We start from the raw sequence: 21,949 nt of genomic DNA, 5'->3' as shown, positions 1-21,949 counted from the left end.
AACTCCTATTTATTCGCAGTTAGCAACCAGGATGAGGACTGTATTTGTGATATCTGGTAGGAGGACTATCATAGAGCATGGTTTATTATTTTCTATAACTATAAATATGAAAATAATTGGCTATATATCAGAAGATGTGTCACACATTCTGGCACAGATTTAGATACGCAACAGCTAAGACTTACTTATTTACCAGGTCATTTAGTAAACACCTGCAATATTGACAATGAGCATAGAGATCGACTACTCTGCTGGTACAAATATGTACGTTACATACATGTTGTGCATATACATGCCCGCGTACACACTCGCACACACACCCACACACACCAACTGTACATACAGTGGGTATGGAAAGTATTCAGACCCCCTTACATTTTTCAGTCTTTGTTATATTGCAGCCATTTGCTAAAATCATTTAAGTTAATTTTTTCCCCTCATCAATGTACACACAGCACCCCATATTGACAGAAAAACACGAAATTGTTGAAATGTTTGCAGTTTTATTAAAAAAGAAAAACTGAAATATCACACAGCCATAAGTATTCAGACCCTTTGCTGTGACCCTCATATATTTAACTCAGGTGCTGTCCATTTCTTCTGATCATCCTTGAGATGGTTCTACACCTTCATTGAAGTCCAGCTGTGTTTGATTATACTGATTGGACTTGATTAGGAAGGCCACACACCTGTCTATATAAGACCTTACAGCTCACAGTGCATGTCAGAGCAAATGAGAATCATGAGGTCAAAGGAACTGCCTGAAGAGCTCAGAGACAGAATTGTGGCAAGACACAGATCTGGCCAAGGTTACAAAAAAATTCTGCTGCACTTAAGGTTCCTAAGAGCACAGTGGCCTCCATAATCCTTAAATGGAAGACGTTTGGGACGACCAGAACTCTTCCTAGAGCTGGCCGTCCGGCCAAACAAGCCATTCGGGTGAGAAGAGCCTTGGCTGAGCTCCAGAGACGCAGTCGGGAGATGGGAGAAAGTTCTAGAAAGTCAACCATCACTGCAGCTCTCCACCACTCGGGGCCCTGACTTAAACCCAGTTGGGCATCTCTGGAGAGACCTGAAAATGGCTGTCCACCAATGTTCACCATCCAACCTGACAGAACTGGAGAGGATCTGTAAGGAGGAATGGCAGAGGATCCCCAAATCCAGGTGTGAAAAACGTGTTGCATCATTCCCAAAAAGACTCATGGCTGTATTAGCTCAAAAGGCTGCTTCTACTAAATACTGAGCAAAGGGTCTGAATACTTATGGCTGTGTGATATCTCAGTTTTTCTTTTTTAATAAATCTACAAAAATGTCAACAATTTTGTGTTTCTCTGTCATTATGGGGTGCTGTGTGTACATTAATGAGGAAAAAAAATGAACTTAAATGATTTTAGCAAATGGCTGCAATATAACAGTGAAAAATTTAAGGGGGTCTGAATACTTTTTGTACCCACTGTAATTTCATATGTTCCTCTGTTCATACACAAACATCTTCAACGGCAAAATCTAAAGAGACAATGAAAATAAAAGCCTCATAATTAGATGAAGAACACTTGAATACATACACATTGCATGATACAAAATAAATATACAATTAAAATTTATACAACATTTCTGTATGTTCTACTGTAGGTCATAATTAACAGCAGAGTGATTTAAGAGGCTGCTGCAGTTAGAAAGCTGTGAGTGAGAGGAAGCGTCTAGGTAGGTCATGCTGGTCGGCAGGTTCAGTCTTTGCTGCCAGAGTCGATTCTCTCCTGTCTCCGCTTCATGATCTCCTGCAGCTCTGAGTCTCCACTGGTCTTCTGTAAAGGAAATACAAGAAGATATGTCTCTTTATTAAATTCTCCTTTTTTCTTTAAAAATACTGTTTTCTGATTGATTCTTCTGTTGCAAGTTGTAGAACACAGAGGAAAAAACATGGCCTGGGATAAAAAAAAAAAAACGGCACTGTTTAGACAGAAGTGCAAAAGTAATGGCAACAGATTGGTTTAGGAGTGACCTTTTTCTAAGTACAATAAAAGGTTTCAAGTTTCTTTGGACTAAAAGATGTGGATCTTACTAAGCTAATCATTTCCCTACCAAAACTTCAAACAAAATGAAGCCTCTTGTCTTTAGACCTCTCACATTTTAAATATAACTATATACTAGACAACTTGCTATAATTGCATGTTTTTTGTCTTTAATTTTTTTTTATTAAGCCCTGTTTATAACTGTTTGTTATATTAAATATAGCAAATGACGTCCATGTGAAGAGTTAAATTGACTAATAATCCTGCTAAGTTAGTTTTGGCCCAATTGTGTGTACACATCCACTTTTTGGACTCCACCTGTATTAATCATAGAGTGTGACTCCCTGACCACTGACACAGTATTTGCCGTATATTCCTGTGTGTATTCACTCATCCTAACATGCCCAGATAAAGACTGCAAGATGAGACGTTCACATATATCAAAGGCTTTCAACATTTTTGTGATCAAGTGTGTTCACAGGCTTGTAAGGAGTTTGCATGCAGGAGGAGGCAGGTGTGTGACTGACCTCTAGCTGTGTTTTCTGGACAGTGACTTGACAGTAGACACGGCCACCTTCGTCTCCACACACTGCCTTCAGTTCTTCTTTGTTAAGGGAAAACAGTTGGGCTCCAGTCAGGATCCCTAAACATTCAACCGTCCTGCAGATGAGACAATCAGACAATTCATGTACAAATCATTTTAAATTTACTAATTATATTTCTAAACAGTGTCTGAGGTCAGCAAAAACTTTTCAGATTTGATTTTCTCAAGGGGAGTTAAGTTACTCTTTAAACTGTGGGCAGGTATTTTGATTTGCTGGATGGGTTTGACTTACGGTTTTGAGAAACCTTTTGAGTTGAGCCACGTGGTCACCTGCTCTGGGTTTGAGTCAAAGGTGAGTGGCACTTGGCTGCCCAATGATCGCTCCACACGGAACTTCCTGGCAGGCAGCTGGCTTTTGTTAGCAGTGATCGTCTTCAATAACTCATTCTTGACCTCATCCATCACTGTGGCACAGAAACAGGACGCCAGCACACGTCAGAACAAGCCCAACTACATGTAAAAGCTAATTAAAACAACAACAACAAACATCTGTAATTTATAAATCTGACACTGGTTACTTTCTTATGTTCACTCACTTTTGTCTTGGGGTCTACCCATGTTGAAACTGTTCCCAGGGCTCAGAGGAGGTGACGTCCTGTAGCCTTGCTGCACACAAACAGACAGAAACAAACAAAGTTCATGAGAAACCGTAGCTTGTGTTATTGCAAAAACAGGTTTGTCTTTTATCTAATTCTGGCTGATACATTTTTGCCCTGGAGCCAAAAGCAAAATATGTGTGTGAAAGTATTTCACATTAGGAAGAGCAGCTGCATGCAATAGCTGCTGCAGGGCGTTGGTGAACCTGCACACAGCATAAATGCATGAAGTGTGTGGCTCTAAAGTCAGGCTTTAACAGAGGGTGTAAACGTGTTGCTGCACAATGCAGGGTCACAACAAGAGTTTGTGCACAAAGTTGCACTGTTCTAGGAGATGTTCAGATGATACAATTCTACCGTGATAACGTGAAGAAATAAAAACTATGTATGCTATAAAATATATATTATTTATGATTAATGTATGTTTTTATTCATCTGATTATTTATGTATTTTGAGAAAATCTCTATATCATGATCCCTACACACTATAGCAAATGTTTTGCTCTGTCTGAGCGCAGAAATCATCTTTTGTACTTTTAACCAACAGTTCCTGCTCAGCAATAAATTTATCCATTAGAAGTGAGAAAGAAACCTTGACCCATCTAATTTCCTTCTACTTTAGTTAGTGATTGCCTACATTTCCCAGAATTCAGTCCTGAGTTCATGCAGCTGAGATAAGGATAATAACTGCATGTGAAGTTAGTGAAAGTCATAGACACATATGGTGTGCACAAGGTAAAAAAACAAGAAGCATCTATTCAAAACATAAAATGTCCACAAAATTTGGCTGCATGTCATTTTCATCTACTGAGTCTCCTGTCAACACACAAACTGCTGATAAAATGAGTCTACAATGTTTTCTGTCATCTGTCTGAGGGAATGCTAGAAATACACAACACAGCTACAACATATACTCAGAAATGCAAAATGTGATACAGATGGCTGTGTTTTTAACAATATTGTCAGAAAAAAAGTGAATTTGTCCTTTAAGGACTCATGCAGAGACACACCCTAATGGACCTTGATGAAGTTTTATGGGTTGTTATCAAAGAACATCATGTTAATACACTGCAGATAAACAATATGCACTTCAGGTCACCTGGTTGAAGATGCCCTCTGGATCCTCTACCTTCACAACATCCAGGATGTTAAATGGGACGTAGCCGGCCTGGCCGCTTCGATTCCGTAGTTTCCACCACTGTTTGTCATCTTCTATCACCTGTGACAAACATTTCACATTGTCTTATGTAACACAAAAGCTTGACCTGGATTCTGTGGAAATTGCTTCACTGCCTTTCAGTGACCATTCATGCTTTAGCACTGGCTATTTGTTCAGTTTTACAGTTTACAATTTGATTACACCAGACGCAATCACATATAGCAAAACGGACATGTTTAATGCTGAGGAATAGAGAGGGTATAGCATTTGATATATGTACATCTGTGTTTGGTTCAAATTGAAAACTTTACATGAAGTGCGAGAAAATAAGAAATAATTGATTACCTCGAGGATTTCATCCTGCAGCACTGACAGCTCGTTGGCATTCCGCGCAACAAAGTGGTAGAGAATTTTGGCATATTTGCGCGTGTGGGGCTTCCCGTTGTAAGACCTGTTAAGACACATTTTATGACAGTTTGACATGTTTTTATTTTCTGTGAAGGAGATGAGAAAGTGTGTGAAGGACATCATTACTCACCCATTAGATGAGCTTGAGGAATGAGTTCCATAAAACTGAAAAAACAAAGAAATTGTATTGTATTCAAGTATTACGATCTGTAATGATCAGTGCATTTACAGGCAGACATATAACCCTTACGTCCTCTGAATGTTTCCTGTAATCAGGGCTGGTGGGCCCGGGGCCCAGAGGCCCTGTGGGCCCCTCTGTTTCCCATGGGGCTGTTCTGAAGAGCTCTGCCGGCGGCTCCCAGCCGTTACGGAACTTTGGGTAATAGGGAGGAGCACACTGATCCCTGGGCCACTCTGCTCTGTAGGAGCAGAAGGAGTAAAGGGATCATCAAAAAGTGATCTTTAAGCTGCACATCCATGGAGACTGAGCCAGCAGCAGTGTACATGTACCTGGGTTTGGTCCAGCCATCCCCCAGAAGCTCAAAGATGGTCATCTCTTTGGGGATGAGGTGTCCCCGCAGGAAGTCAACAGCATCTTTGGAAAGGTGAGGAGAGATGACTGAACGTGCCAGTTCAGGGCTCCCACAGCTCTGCAGCACCTGTGGACCCATTAACAAGCATACTGATGTGAAAACACAAAAGAGAGGCTTTAACCATATAAAACATGTATTTTTTTCCCCTGTAAATTCATTACGTACAGCTGTGTACAGCTTTTTCCCCTTGGTTTGAAGAATACACAAGCCTCTAATGTCAATTTCTGTAGTTGACAGTTTTTGGTGTTTGATGCCACAGAAACATTTTGGTACTCAAAAAGTTCTGAGGGCCAATACCCAGCACTGGTACTGACTGAAGTAAACAAAAAACTGAATAATATATTTCTGCTGTTCAGTCCAACGACACTTTGGCAGACACTTTATTTTACTGCTCAAGCTTTATCTCGACCTTATCAAATCCAACATGTCCAGAGGTTACAGCACCATATCAATGCAGGGCCTAATCACTGCTCTGTGCTTCTAACCAGCAGTATCGAAGGTGTGGCTGCACACTGCAGCTTAGGAAACCAACGTTATGTAAGTGCAGCTGCACCTGTGTCAGGGCTGAAAGCCACGTCACTCCAGTCTGGTGAGAGTTTAGCAGAGCAGCAGTGAATGTGGTGCCAGAAAAAATAAAAACAACAATAAGAATGTCTGGTAGCAACACATCAAATATTAAACTGTTCTGATTCTCAGTAAACACTGATGATGTTCAGGATGATGGCTTCTCCTCTGAGACAGCCTATGAACCTGTTTGACATCAAACACTCATGAAACAGGATTTTTCACTCTTACCAGCTCCAGAGGGCCAAAGAGGAAATGAACCAGCTCAGACGCACTTGGATTCTGTATGTGTTTCTTCAGTTTGGCCTGCAGGGGGGCGCAGTGACAGACACACAGTGAGAAGGTGATGAAGAGAGGGGAAGCTGATGAAGGTGATGAACGAGGGAGGTTAGGAGCTGTGATATCTCACCAAGAGGTTCAAGGCCAGCTTCAGTTTCTGCAGGCTATCAATGAACTCTGCTTCAGAGGGGGGCTTTGCTCGGAGGGTCAGCATGCCCTCTGTAAACAACCAGAGAAACAATAGCCACACACAGACTCCTGAGTTACCAGCCTGCAATTCAGAAACATTACAGACAATTCACAGGTTTCACTTTCTGGCCAAGGTTCAGAGTCATAACCCTAGTTATTTTTTTGTCTCTACTATGGCTCAAGGCTTACGTCTCCAGTGAAACAAAGGTTAGCAACACAAGCATGGTTAGTTAATAAACAGCTTTACAAGATGAAAAGTTCACCTTGGCCAGAAAGTAAAAGCCCAAGAAAGAATGTGCTACATCAAGGTTTCTCAACCTGTGACCCAGAAGGTCCCAAAGTTGTCATGACCCCAAAACTCAGAGAGTTATGTAATGTCAATTTCAGTATGACCTTGATTTAAATTGTATATTTAGGGGTATTACATACTGTAAAAGGCATGACATTTCTCATACCAACTAGTTTTGTTTTTGAATTAGAAACACTTGTCAAACATGCCAATCAATACATCAGTCTTACAAATTGTTTGCCTAACAAGTGTCTGCACATGGGATTCTGACCCCAAATTGAGAAACTGATTCTCTGGATCGAGAATACATCATTTTCAGCACATCTGTCTGTGTAGCCAGTGACAATACACACTTCTGCTACTTTAGATTGTTTTACTGCATGCGTTTTATCCCCTGACCAAGTCAAGTGTGTGTTACATGTATGTTTCACTGCACTACATCACAGCACTGCCAGTGCTGGGTGGTAAAACATTACTCAGCTACAGTAATATTATTACACACAATGTGAAAAAGACAACACTTTTGGTGTCATTCCCTGTAAACATCTACATCCCATTCTAGCCTCCATGCAAAATGAAAGTCAAGTTTACCTTCTTTGGGTTCTGCCAATATTTTGAGTTTGTCAAGCAAAAATACGTCAATAATGTATTCAGACAGAATTATATGATATTAATACATGAGAATCACCAAATGTGTGGGTGTAACAGGAGACTAATACACCAGATCAGCACTCTAGTGTGAACAAGGAGTAATAATATTACATCGGTAATGACAACTGAGTAATGAGTACTGTATTATTGAACAGAACCCCAAACCAGCTTCTACTACCACACATACATCACTGGATGTCCCGGGCCACAGGACACAAAGAGACACAAACATGGCAAAGTGAGCAATATGAACATATTGTCACTGCATTCCTGCCACCACATCAGAAGAAAGGGAGACAGACCTGCTGGTCCTTTCTTCTTATTCTTCTTACTCTTGTTGCGCTGGTTGAGCTGGGAAAACGCTTCTGCTGCCTTTTGCAGCCGTGCCACAAAGATTTCTATGTCATCCAGGGCACAGTTGAGGATTTGCTGAGGGGGGACAAACTCTGGGGTTTAGCACGTCAAATACAGCATTGTGAGACAGTGAAAGTAGCTGTGTAATGTAATGACAGGTGTCGTCGTGGGTGAAAACACTCACCACATCCTTCTCAATACGCTGGGCCAGAGTTTCATGTGACTCTGTGTCATTTTGTCCGGAGGCTCGTCTATCTACATCCAAACACACACACAAAGAGCTTGTGATTAAGAAAAACAGCAACATATGAATGCAATCAAATGCAAAAAGTGCATTCGTGTGAGTGCAAGTACAGTACGTGCACACTCACCCTGTGTGTTTGTGGCTGCCACTCGTCCCTTAGGAGCAGGTGAAGGGCCCTTGGGAGCCGAGGGTGGGAGGATGGTTTCCCTGTGACGCTTCATTTTCTCCTGGTTCACCCTGGAGAATTAGGAGGAGGCATTGAGACCTTGAGCACCCCAACATCAAGTTAGCTAACTGCTAATTACAGGTCAGTGTCACCTCCTTCAGTCTGTATTTGACTGCAAGAATATTTGCGCGTGTGTGTATCTGCAGCAGCAATGTTCTCACTTCAGAGTCTGAAGCCTCATTTTCTTTCCATGCTTGTTGTCTCCAATGGCACTGTCTATATCCGCATGAACCATCTCAGCCTGGAGAGAGCAAGGAGAAACACGTGTGTATTGTATGTGCAGTAATACAGACATCAGTATGCAGTTTCCCTGCATTCAACTACCATTTTGCCATCTCAAATTCAATACTGAAAGCTAAACACTATTAAAAATTATTTTTTGAACAAGTGTTGGAAAGGTGCTGTTGATAGGATACCGACAAGTTGTGCTTGACTTGGACTCACACAGTTCAGAGTCAAATACAGGGTTAGCTTCTCTAAAGCCTGCATGGATCTGAAATGTCTCCAGAAGTAGAGGGCTTTTTGTGCAGTTTAAGCAGCTTATTCTATTTGTGTTCATTGACACACACAATTTCTGGAATGACTGTTTTGAGGAGGGAAGGGGAAAAATTGTTCCGCGATTATGTATCCTGTATACTAAAGACAAATTAATTAGATTCTAACTGAATATGTACAGCATTCATGCTGAAAATTGGTTTCTTTCCTGTGTCTAATCTTTTGTCATTTGAATTTAAAGTTTACGATCAAATGAGAATTCATGTTTTTCTGCTGCTGAAAATAAACAGCACTCTTTTGCTGTTGTGATATCCTTCACTTAGACATTACATTCCGCAGTGAGAATGTATTTAAAATACATCTGACAGGCAACAGAGGGACCTTGCTATAAACCCGTTTGTCCATTTGTTTGTTTGTATGATGCTTGCTCTAGAAAAGACAATGGTGATGAAATTAAATGCTTCAGTTGCAAAATGTACATTTTAAAGACTCTGAACATGCCAAGCTTTCTATTCCTCCTTCACATCATATGACAAGGGCATCATAGTTTTGATGAACTTTAATTATATCGTTTCAGTAAAGACAAAGGTGCGCCATTTGTGATAATCCAAAGATTGCTATATTCAGATCCTTATATTCAGATGTTGATGATGATCAACAGTTTCTTGTAAACTCTTCCTTTGAACTTACTAGTAGTGACTCTGAACTACAAGGAAGTAGTGTCTTTATTGAAGTTACTTCAGAGGTAGATCTCCCCTTACACAAAAAAAATCTATGTAGGAGGACATACACAAGCACATGGCCACTAACAGCACTGGAATCTGACCTAGCGCTCCAACAGTACCCCGTTAGATTTATGAATGACATGAAACACAAAGCAAACCAATCATGCATGGACAATAAAGGGTTCAAACTGAGCCAAGACTGTAAGATTCAAAGTGAGACCCACCTCCACCTCATCACAGTGGAAGAAGTGGATGTCAGGTCTGTGCTGCTCCTTGTCCTGACACACGAGCAGCAGCACAGAGGGGTAACGTGTCTGATTCAGCACTGTCTGAGACATGTGGATGGTGGAGAGAGGAAAGTTCTCCAACTCTTCCTGTGGGAGAACAACAGGAGATTGGTTAAAGGGAAAGAAATGTTCAGAAAATGTTCTGTTTCGTTCTTTTGGGTGCCTTTAATAGATGTAAAAAGCTATTCATATAACATGCGTCCCTTATTTTGTTTAATTGTACTGCATTTAGAAAAAACCTGAAAGGCACTTTTGTATTATTTGTAAAAGTTGGAGACAGAGCTCCTAAAACACTGGATCCTACATGTCCCATAATGCAATTTCATGGCATCTTTCATTAGATCCTCCCTGCCTGGCAAATACCCACATTTAATAAACTCGACACACTCACTTTGTAATGTAGGCTTCCTGAAAACAATTTATAAGCATTCTGTAAACGTGACGTTTATTGCACCTTAATATACATGATGTGTGGAAGGTGTGAAGCTGTTACCTGTGTGTCACAGTCCAGCAGCCTGACCGCCTTGTCTGTGACCTGGAGGAGCATCTCCTGCGTCCATATTTTGTCCTTTGAATCCAGAAGGACCAGTTTCTTAATGGCATCGTCCACTGTGGCAATGGACTCTGTCTTATCCATAATGAACGTAGAGAGGTGCTGAGGAGAAAAAAAGATCATCGGTTAATGAGGGATCGTGGAGTGAATTAAAAACAATGTCTGTATCTTCAGTAGGACAGTTTTACTTTGGAAAGTTGTTGGCTGTAATTTGAAATATACATTATTTATTTACTGGCTGTAGTAAAGTAATAGTGCAACATTTTGGGAACTTTTTTGTGTTCAATCTGAAGCCAACAGGAAGTTAGCATAGAGACTGTAAAGTGTTAATTAGGGAGTTTTACAGGTATTTATGGTGTCAGATTTTGTTTCCTTTGAACAGAGCCAGGCTAGCTGTTTCCCCCAGTTTACAGTCTTTTTACTAAGCTAGGCTAACATTTAGACATGACAGTGTTATCGCTCTTTCCATCTCACTCTTGGCAAAAAACAAATATGAATATTTGCCAAAGGGTCAAAGTGTTCCTTTAACCATAACTGTTAATATGACTATATTGTCATTAAGCCATGTTTGATGCAACATTTTTCATTTTCATTTCCTGACACCTGACAGCATCTTAAATTACTGCCCTGTTTTAGTATTGCTAGATATGACTCTGTATGGGGCTGCTGACAGCACAGCTGTTATCTGTGATTACCTGCCCACATGTGATAATGGGGAGGCATTTGGGGAAAATCCTATCTGCACGGATGTGGAACATAGTTCAACACCACTGACTTGAGGCACGTCTCTCATTCAGTCTTCCCAACATCACATCCTCATTACTGTTGGTCAGAGGCCTGATTGCTTTTGTAAATGAGATGTTATCAAGATACCAAATAGTGACACACTTTAGTGCTTTGCATTTATTGTGGTTTTCATATGAGGCTCACTGACTTTTTCTAAATTATAAATCCATCCATTTGTGGACCTTGAGTATAAGATTTTCTTTCCTTTTTAAGTTGTTTTTTGCATCATGTTATATTGTTGACAGTAAAATGTGACAGGATGACATGGAAAAAAGGTGGATTCAAACTGGAGACATTTTTGTACACATTTAAAAATACATAATCTATCCTATTTTTATTTATTTTATTTTCTCTCCGGTGCCTTTATTTATCTCCCCAGTCACCTGGCAGGTGGACAGCTAAAGAAAAATGTTAATACACAGTGGAATGCAGAGGAAACTGTGAAATGTCTATGATCAATCATGGTGAGTTTGAGAAAAAAAACAAAACAAAAAAACAACAACTCTAAAACATTATCTTTTTATTTCCCTTTAATAAGTACTTAAATGTCTACTCACTTAAATAAGTGTGTTAAAGTCTCTCTCAGTGATCCATTTACCTCCCAGCCTCAAGTATAATACCGTCTAATAACATGCAGTGACTTTCAAACCTTTTGCCAACCTTTCCATTTTTCTACATATTTTTCTTTATTCCTAAAAAAAAAAATAAAACAGAAACTGTCTAAATTATAAAACGTTTAATTCTTCAGAGAGACAGAAACAGAGAAAGTCTTACCTCAACATGATACTGCGACGTCTCATGCATGATAAAGTTGGAGTTGGAGTATTTCTTCCTCTGTTCTGTTGATAAGAAAATAAAGATACTAAAAGTGAGAAACCAAGTCCTGCGTGTTATTTTACTGTATACCCTTCTACACAGCAGCAGTAACACTGACCCCAAGTCCACATGTTGAACATTTCAGCACAATGAACAGGTGAAATGAAATGCTGAAACACTAATGTGTGAGCTGAAGACATGCAGGGCAATAAGGAAGTGACAACATTTTTTTCTTTTTTCTTTTTTATGGGATGACAACCTCACTGTCAACTGTACTGTTAGGCTTCCACTTACAGTTGTATGCAAGTAAGTACAATCTCAACAGCAAACAGATATTATAACATGAGCATTTTCTTCCTTTTCATGAACTTAAAAAATACCAACCAACCACCAACTGTTAACCATGGGGGTGGAAATAATCTCCTTTGGATTTTTTTTAGCGGCCAGTAGCACAGGAAACATTGCACAGATAGAGGGAAGAATGGATTCCACTAAATATCAGGAAACTCTGGACGCAAATATTTTGCAGTCAGTCAAAGAACTTAAAGTGAAAAGAGGCTGGTTTCTACAACAGGATAATGGTTCCAAGTGGATGTCAAAATCCGAAACTTCCAAATTCCAAACTTCTGCACACAGTCGATTGTGTATTTTACAACACATTCCACAGCGCGGTAAAAGCTACAGGAGCTTCTCTGTGCAAGAAATGAAACAGAGGTCAAACTGTACTCTATTCAATCTTTTAGAGTAATTTTATGTCCAGAAGTGTCCTGCCAGAGGGCAAGTGAAATGACATAGTCCTATCTGTAAAGTTAATTATTAAATATCATATCAAAGAGTCTGTGTGACTTGATTTGCCCTGTGCCACTTTACAGTGTGTTGGCCACGCTGGCATCAAAGCTGGTTGCATTCAGGGCACCAGTCCAAGGCACAGATTTCCTATGGGGTTAAAAATCAGTGATGCTACTTCTCATGAGCACTGCGCTCATTCATCTGTGGCACAGTGTTGTGATTTGAGACATGTAACCTTCTAGTAGGTAAAAATGTGGTAAAGTCAACTTGAAACACAGTCAGGCCACCTGAAACCTGTATGGTGGTGAGGCAGGTCAGATTCCTGGAAACAGGAAGTGACATGTTGACAGTTATGTTTTGTCAACACTTCCAACCAGTCCAAGACAGGAAGTCAGAGGTTTAGTCATTAGGAATTGTTCTATATGGAACATGACTCTCTATAAAACTTCATGGTAATCCATGCTCTACCTGTTAAGACATTGCAGTCAGGACCAAGTGCTGGGGCAGCTGACTGACAGACACACTGACCAGCCATCCCTAGAGCCACATTGCTAGTGTGGCATCAATCACACTAAGCCACAAAATAGACACCAGTGTTAAAGTTTGAGGATGACTGAAAAAAAAAAGAATCAAACACCTACTGCGATTTTTCAAAACCTGTACATGATATCAACAATCTGATTTAGACCAATGAAAATGCAGTGACCCATTTAAAGTTTGGAATTTCAGTCTCCACATCCAGACACTCACAGCACCATTGTTCACCACAGTGAATGTGCTGTTGGCTGGGCCCAGTGTGCTCATCGACCTATTTACCAAGTGAATAGTCTGCAGGTAACAATTACGGTTAAATGAGAGCATGTTCCTATCAACTCCACTGCCAGATCTCATATCAAGTCTCTTTCTGTCCCCCACCCAACAGAGTCAACATTTTGATGCCATACAGACTACAGCTCCAGTTTTTTAAGCATACAGACATTGAGACACATTTTGCTTTATGTGCTTTATAGTGAATATGACACAAAAGCTCTGGTGTTTGAACAAAATGTGTGTCAAAGCTCTACAGTACATTCCATTATTTCCAGTATTTGATATCCTCTTATTAATGGTTCACTGTGATGTTAATGTGCTTCATAGTGCTCTGACTGATTCATCTTTTGCAGCACTCCAAAAAAGATTTTCAAAGGAGATTACTTTATATCCATTCAACCGCCCTCACTGTCCAAATGACGCAAGCATTTGTCTTTCCTGTTCCTGCCTTTCCCTCACTGCTGATTCCTTCCTGCTTGGTTCCTCCCCGGTGAAGTGTCAGGTGTCGTTCTGAAAGTTGAGCTTTCCCCATGTCTTATTAATGACTGACATTTATGCCAATCAATTCACAGAGCTGTGACAGCTTGCAATAAGAGCCACTTAGCAGGCAGATGGGCAGATCCTCAGGACTCTCCAGAGTCAATGACCAGTGATAAACATCGCTCTCAAGCCAATACATGGCTCAGCTCAATCAGACAGTCTGACCTCCCTAACAACTGCTCTTTAAACACAATGAACTTTGCTTTTAAAATTTTTTGTTTGATTAATAAAGAGAATAAAATCCCATGTCGCAAGATCAAAACACTGAATGAGTCCAATCACTGATAACCCTGACAGTAAGCCATTGTGTTGGCACAAGATCAAAACCCATTTTTTCTCCTTTTTTTTTTTTTCGCTCTGACCACAAGGCACCCTTTGGATATGGAAGTGTCCTGCTATGTCAACAAAGATTTGGCCATATGTCGCCAGAAACTATCACATCAACAAACCTCACAACCTGATTAAGCACAGTGTCGTCCTCTCAAACTAGTGCTGAACGAATACAGGTCGTGAGCAGTAACAAGCCAAAGACATACTGTTAGCTTTTCAAAATACAGCCACTAATGACAAATCAGTCCAAATGAAACACAAAGAGCAAGAGTAAAACTACAAGAATCGCGCTGATTGAAAGGAATTACACTTAAGGTACTCTGTTATGGAAATTCAACTAAGTTTTATACATACGCACAAAAGCTGAAGCCAAACAGTGCAGCAGGAAGAGATGGAAGTTTGTACAATCATTTCAGCCCAGTACAAACACATTTTACCTGACAGAGACATGCTAGTCAAGCACAAACCATCTGAGAGACTCAAGAAAGCTGTTTGATGGTCTGAAGTCCTGGGATGATGAGTCTGATGTGGCATCTCTCTGCTGTACCCTAAAGCTCCTGATAACAGATCAGGTGGGAGGACTGTATATCATTTGCATCACTTGTTTGCTGCCCTGCACTGTGTGAATGACAGAGAGTTTTGCATATGGCAGATTGAGCTGCTGTTGTTCTTCTATATGTTTATTCAGCAAGGAGAAAGCCACAGACCCATATCTATCCAAATGTCTGTCTGCTGCTGTTATGGATGGTGCAAAATACTATCCACTGTCCTGCCTCTCCAGTTCAGGAACACAGGCATGCTGTGGTCATCCTGCAGTGAGAAGGTAGCGGTGACCATCTGCCATGCAAGATGGAACGAGCCAATGAAACAGCGCTGTCTCATCACACATACAGTAGGATATTTCACAGAGATCACAAGAGTGGGTGCATCCTGTGGATATTTGGATGCCTTAAGGCACAAAAAATGTTTCACAGACAACGAGGTGCACAGTCAGATAGTTTGGGAACATCTTGCATCCCTACAATACCATCCTCTGTCGTTTGATTCTAAAATTGGAACATTGCAGCCATGCATGAAAGCAGGTTGTCTTGTCATACCTCAGTGCAGGTGCTATACAGTGATTCTCTATGTTGGTAGTGTGGAAGGAGGTGCTGGAAGGGACCAGTGAGCTAATGTCTGAGGCAGAGAGGGGAGGACCAGAGGTGAGAGAGAGGCAGAGTCCGCCTCTTTCCACTTCTCAATGCGTCTTTTATTCACCTGCAAGACATGGGCATCCCCACCCTGTTCCAACCACACATTAAAAACAGGCACACCCTGCACTTCCAGCTAATGTAACATAGCATATTTCTGTCACATATACACGCCCTGACACAAGCATGCAACATCTAAAATAAAAGGTCAGAGCATATTATAACTGTATTTCTGAGTTTCACAGTAACACAAGCACATCCTTCACTTCAAAATATGCACAAAATGGCTGCAAGTCAGACAACACAAATGTACGTCTGCACACAAGAGAATGTTACTACAAAGTGGAGACACACTCAAAAGGCCTGGCACAGAGTTGGAAACTCACTTTACTTTATTCACTTCAGGACCCCGGCCTCCCTCCCAAGTCCCTCAATTTCTAAGAGAGGTCTCAGCAGGCTGAGCATGATGGTGCCCCTCAGCAGGACCTTGGCCCCCTCTTATCACTCAGTGTGTGTGAGTGTGTTCTAGGAGGAACACTGTGACAGTTCAGTGAGGCTGTGGAGCTGCAGCAACATGCTCCAGAGTGAGAGCCTGACAAAGTCATTTGCATAGCAAATTGAATATTGTTGTGATTTGAGTCAATTACAATGCTGAGCTTCACAGCTTGGCTATAGACAGTTTAAAAAGGTGTCAGAGGATAACGAGGGGATTATATACTGTTTTACCCATAACATTTTTAAAGTCGGTCACAAATACACAGTCTCATTTTAAAAAAAGGAAAGTACTTTGCTAAAAAAAAAGCTGGGCTCTGTATTGTTTATCAAACATTACTCAAACAGGAATAAATGGAGACAGGACAGTGTATGTGGAACCAACTCAAAATAAACTAGTGTCCTTGTTCTACATGATGGAACATGTCACCCAGTGCAAGAGTGTAGCTCATTAACAACATTTTACGGTGCACATTTTCATAAAACTATGCCTTGGCATGTAAGAGTGTACAATCTCCTTAATTATAAGCTGTAAGCCATAAACAGTCAGTAGTGACTCATGCTACAGAAATAAGGGCATGTTAAGGCACAGTCCTGAAAACAGGCCAGCAATATAAATACTCCTCCTGGCAAAAACAATCCAACTCCTCTACACACCTCCATGCAGTCACTTACCGTAGAGGGCCTTGGCGCTGATCTTGCTGTCCGATCTGGCCACTCCACTGCAATGGCAAGAAGAGGAGACATGGTTACGCTGTGCGCTCTTCATCTTCCCCCCTGCACCTCTGAATGTCAGTGTCACAAACCCTCTGAATCTCCCACACTGTCACACAGAGATATGTATGGGGAACAGACTGGCCAGCACTGGATGAGATTAGCCTGAGATTCTGAGCATATGGACCAGCCAGGGAGCGAGTGGAGAAGGGAGAGAGAGGGAGGAAGGTGGGGGCATGGAGGGAGGCTGGAGCCTGGAACCCAGGCAAAGCAAACAACTCTCAACAGAGCCGCTCTGTGCCTGAGGTCCCTGACCCACACCACCTTCCACATACTGGATTAGTGATTCTCTTGTGCCTGTGTGACAGTACCTCAGCATAATGTGGTTATCTAAGTCAGAGAAAGGTAAATATGTAAGGGGAAGCAGGAATGTGTGCAACACTCACTTGGCTTGCCTCGACTGAGGTCCCAGGGCACTCATGATTTAAGGCATCCACCTAAAGAAAAAAACAGGGAGGATAAGGATCAGAGAAAGAAAGAGAGTAGGTGGTAGTGAGACACAGAGAGAGGGAAGTGGCTGGTGGAGGAGGTATTTTCCACCCAAACAAGCATACATTATTTACCCTAGTAGACCTTTCAAATGCCTGCTGCATCAACTAACTTTTATTTTTCTCCTTCATTCCACTTGGGTTAGCTCTGATCCACAGACCATATTTTATAAACTCAAAAAGCAAGAAACACCTTAACAAGCTTGTAGATATAGTAGGCAAAGTTGAGGTGTAGTCTGTTAAACAACTCGTTCTTCCACCATGGAGAGCCAGGTGTTGGGCCTGTACTGCTGGTAGTCAGGGGACTGATCTGGGACAATGGAAGACAGCAGGCTGATATGCACTGTGTAATTAGATCCACTCTGTGGATTACTATATTTGCATAGCTGCAATTATTTAATTTGGTTGGGTTTTGCATCCAGCCATGCTAACTATTTGATAATTAGCATGGCCTCAAAGGACGACAAGTATAATCTATAAATCTGTGAGATTAATGGGAGCCGGAAATGAGAGAATTAAACTCTCCCACACCTTTCCCTCTGAGCCTGGAGACTTCAACTTGTCTGTCAAGGCATGTACTGACAAGATTATGTAACATATATCAGACCTACAACACACACTTAACTGTGGACCCTAACGAGATGTTACACAACAGAGTGGGCCCAGCTTTTTTTTCCTTTTAAATCCTTTCATGGATTTTATCACTGCATTAATTACAACCTTTGATAAATGCTGCTCAGTTAATGGCTAAGTGAATTGTATATAACACTGAATATAATGATCACCCTTTACCTTATGTGACTTTTAGACTCTGGCAACTGCTTCAGTTTGTATTATTAATTGGTGGTGAGAGGTTAGGATCCTATGTCTCCAGTAAGCATGTTAAGTGCTTGTCAAGAACAATCTAATCTGTAAGATACTGACCATGTGTCACTTGGCCGCACTGGGTGTGCTAACAGCAACAAATATGAACATTTCAGTATCCATCTCTAACCAAACTATAATACATCCACTTCTTCAACACAGGTCTTATCTTCTCTCTGAAGTTTAAAACTCCTTTTATGTAACGATCAGCAGTACCCTACACATGCACAAGGTAAATACTGATAAATACTGTATGACAGTTATAGGTTACAGGGGCGGTCACTCAAGCTTATCTCACCACAGATCATAAACATAATCACTCTCAACAGATAATCTCCTCAGAACTTCTGAAACAAAGAGAGGGCAAATCACATCGATAGCTTTCACAACCTGAGCCAAAGTTAATGCATGATAAAGTATGTTTTTATTCAGCTAGAGCCTCATGTAATTCCATGCCCCCTGATCGAAGAGTACTGCAACAAAATCCTACTGAGAAATGCAAATGAGGAAAGAAAACTAGTCGCATTTACTTTAGCAACTCTACACAAAAGATAGACTTCCTCTTTCTGTCCTTATCGCTCTCTGGTCATCTTCTCTGCACACCATTGTTCTGGGTTCTGGCCCGTCGCCAGGTTTCAGGAGGGAGGTGAGGCCGGAGCAGAACAGGCTGGGTGTCATGTGTTGTCACCCTCGTGGCAGGAGGCCCTCTGCACACCTCTCCTCCACTCAGCCTAAGGTGCTTATTGTTCAATAACAACAACGCCTTATCCTTATTCAGAGGTAATTAAAGGGTATTAGAACAATAATTACACACACAAAAAGGACCCTCGACTTAGGATAACTTATAAAAGCTGGCCTCGTTTTCAAAATTGCTGATAACATCTGTCTGTTTTGATTTTCATACTAAGTGGAATGAGGTTCAACAAGTGTTGCCTTATTTGTGCTGCTTCTGTGACAACATTTCATTTTATCTCAAGTCCTGGCATAGTTCATCCATATACAGTCTTCTATTTTAAGTTTAAGGTATCAGTCATGTGCTCTGTGTTGTTTTTTTTTTTTTCCATGTCTTAAATCCAATTTTGTTGTAAAACTTGTCACATGGCCATCTAACGCACAAGCAGCCCTGAAATCCTCATAAACTCCGGCACTGTTTGAACACTAACCAATATTTCTGTATCACAACAGCTTGTCTGTCAAATATTCTATATTGTTACTACAAAGTGGATATTCTATTCTGACAAATAGTGTATCAGATTAATAATTATGCCACCTTCAACTTTTCCGAAACACTAACCGTAAACAATGAACACAGGATTCTGCAGTTAGAGTTTTTGCTCAGAGGCTGTCACGTGCTGTTTGGCATGAAAAGTCAAGATTTATTTAGCATCTCACCACATAAAAATGTCTCAGTGCACAAAAGACAATGACAGCAACATTATTGTATTGTATTGTTGTAACTGTATTAACAAACAGTATAAATGATAAATTAATGTGAGAAGAAAACATAACAACAACAAATTTATAGTAGCTTAAGTTTGAAATGCAACTAATGCCACAGCATGATAGCTCAGTCTGTCAGTATAAAGCAGCACCACCAGATACCAGCTCTAGTACAATGAATATTTACAGTAACATGTCTAGCCTACAACACACACCCAATAACACACCTGAAGCTTCAACAAAAGATTTAAGAAAACAGTGAGGTATGCTGAAGACATAAATCACTACTGACAAGGTCATTAATGGCAAAGTATTTGCAGCATATGCTCATTAGCAGTCTCTCGTATGAGGATTCATTTCTTTTTAGACGAGTTCAGCTAAATAATCAAAGTGTGCCATGATCTAAGCAATTCGTTTTTTTCCTAACTTTAACTTGATTATGACATTTCACGAAACAGAGACTGTTAACATGAGGTTACATCAATCGAATTGCAGTATCAACGCTCTTTGATATTGCACTACTATAAAATTAGACAATATTGACTGCTTAGGTAATGTATCAGAAAAAAAATGTGCTTGCTCTGATATGAGAAGCATGCACTTTGCTCCATGCTCCTAAGTAAGCATTTTGTAAGAGATTACAGTTATCAGATTTTATGTATTTGGAGCCATCCAGCCATCTGGCTGAATCATATTACACTGTTATGATAGCTGGAGATGATGTTACAGGTTTATTCTGGGTATACAGGTGAAGTGTGGAGAGCACATTCTCTGAATCAGGGCGCAGAGAACCAGCACAAGACAAAATCGGGTCAGATTTCACAAACATGATCCCTTTTTGTTCACATAACATTGATTTGATGCTCCCACTGACAACAACACTGTCCTAAGACAAAACCCTTCTAAAAGACTGTGAGATAATCATCTGTGATTCTCAAATTAGCAGTCAGTGTTTCCCCTTTAGTTGCTATGTGTAGCATGTCATGAGGTTATCCCTAAACCTACTGAACCCAAGTGAAAGCACATTCCTCTTACCACAGAGCTGAATCCTGTAATTGAGGTTGTGGGTGACATCAGATATAAATGTATGGTAGCAACATTCACCTTACTCTGTGATTAACAAACACCAAAACGTGTTGTGTGAATTACTCCACATTAATTACTGTACAATTACAAAAGGATTGAATCAATAAATGATCCATAATCACCTCAAATCTGCAGTTTTGATCACAAAACATTGATAATTATGTTAACAACTAATCTACTCAGTCATTTCCTGCACATATTAACACAGTAACAAGACATAATTATAATAAAATATAAATGATAAATTATCATCACTATGAACAAATAAGTGAAATCAATCTCAATTTTTTAACCAAAAAGAATGAGAAGTCATGGAAAGTTGAACAGCAAGGAGACAACTTCTTCTGCTGAAGAAGATCATGTGATAGAATCGAAAGCTCCGGAACTGAGCGGATCATGTGGTAAGACTTGACATGTTTATGTAAGTTTGTGTTCACTGTGGAGATACTGGTGACGTTTTTTTTTCTAGCAATGTGAAAGAAAGAAAGAAAGAAAGGAAGGAAGAAAAAGAAAGCGTCTTTTAGTCCTCACAGGAACTCACAGTGGTGTTTTCCGGACGGGATGCTCAAGGTGACAAACGTGGGCGAGACAGCTCCTGAAGCATCAGCCTGCGTTCACAGCCTGCGGCCGATCAACAAATAAACTCCTCTGGATATTATCGATATTCGTGACCTTTTGTTGTGAGGTACAACCGCTGGTTTCCAAAACTGTAAACTGTCCAACGCCGAGCGCAGACGTCTGTTGCCGTTCCCTGAGGAGGTAACGCGGGAGCAGGTGAGTGATAGGTGACTCTGTAGGTAACTCAATCTGGGAGGGGAGGAGCTGCATAGACACTTTACGCAGGGCGGGCCGGTTGGTGCGAGTTTTCGTGGTGAGAGTTTGGATGAGTGCCAGTGATGCAACTCACTACCCAGCAGTGTATAAAACAACAGCAAGCCAAACTTAAACAGCCTGATTTGGAAAAACAAAAAACACCTTTCTAACATCAAATCACCAGTCTCTGATATTTAATATACGAGGTGCTGTAACTCTTGAGATACTGTCTGGCAGTGTGTCCCAATCTTTTTGGCTATCACCCCTTCAATAAAGCTGCGGTATACTGTATACTTAAAGCTATGGCCATAGTATAGACATGATTTTTGGCCAGCTACAACCACAGCCAGTGGCATTTTATTCGTTTTCCTTTTTTTACACACATAATTTGCAGAAATTATTTTTGCTTGCTACCACATTTACAAATGTATATATATGATAGAAATTTCAGAAACACTGTTTATGATTTACAAAAACAATTACAAATGCATAGATCTAAATAC

The 21,949-nt window shown here is 40.6% G+C and overlaps 1 protein-coding gene across 3 annotated transcripts; it reads right to left on the bottom strand.

Moving 5' to 3' along the window:
- Positions 1–1,321: 1,321 nt before the first annotated feature.
- Positions 1,322–21,421, bottom strand: eps8l2 (EPS8 like 2). 3 transcript variants are annotated; one of them, XM_041039129.1, is made up of 21 exons: positions 21,165–21,421; positions 17,142–17,192; positions 16,657–16,703; positions 11,789–11,853; positions 10,169–10,330; positions 9,613–9,762; positions 8,330–8,409; positions 8,070–8,179; positions 7,883–7,953; positions 7,647–7,773; positions 6,346–6,434; positions 6,168–6,242; positions 5,290–5,438; positions 5,030–5,198; positions 4,910–4,944; positions 4,717–4,822; positions 4,312–4,431; positions 3,153–3,222; positions 2,849–3,020; positions 2,540–2,672; positions 1,322–1,805 (listed from the first exon to the last, which is right to left on the bottom strand). In XM_041039129.1, exons 2-21 carry the CDS (start codon positions 17,174–17,176, stop codon positions 1,728–1,730), a joined length of 2,043 nt encoding a protein of 680 aa, XP_040895063.1. In that variant the 5' UTR covers positions 17,177–17,192; positions 21,165–21,421; the 3' UTR covers positions 1,322–1,727. The 3 variants fall into 3 exon arrangements, with proteins under 3 accessions (XP_040895063.1, XP_040895062.1, XP_040895061.1); XM_041039128.1 differs by having other exon boundaries at positions 21,175–21,421; XM_041039127.1 differs by lacking the exons at positions 17,142–17,192; positions 21,165–21,421 and having other exon boundaries at positions 16,657–16,765.
- Positions 21,422–21,949: the final 528 nt, after the last annotated feature.

This window comes from Toxotes jaculatrix, chromosome 5 (genome assembly GCF_017976425.1).
Source record: "Toxotes jaculatrix isolate fToxJac2 chromosome 5, fToxJac2.pri, whole genome shotgun sequence".
NCBI classification, from domain to species: Eukaryota; Metazoa; Chordata; class Actinopteri; family Toxotidae; genus Toxotes; species Toxotes jaculatrix.
This window is presented reverse-complemented; position numbering and strand designations above follow the sequence as displayed.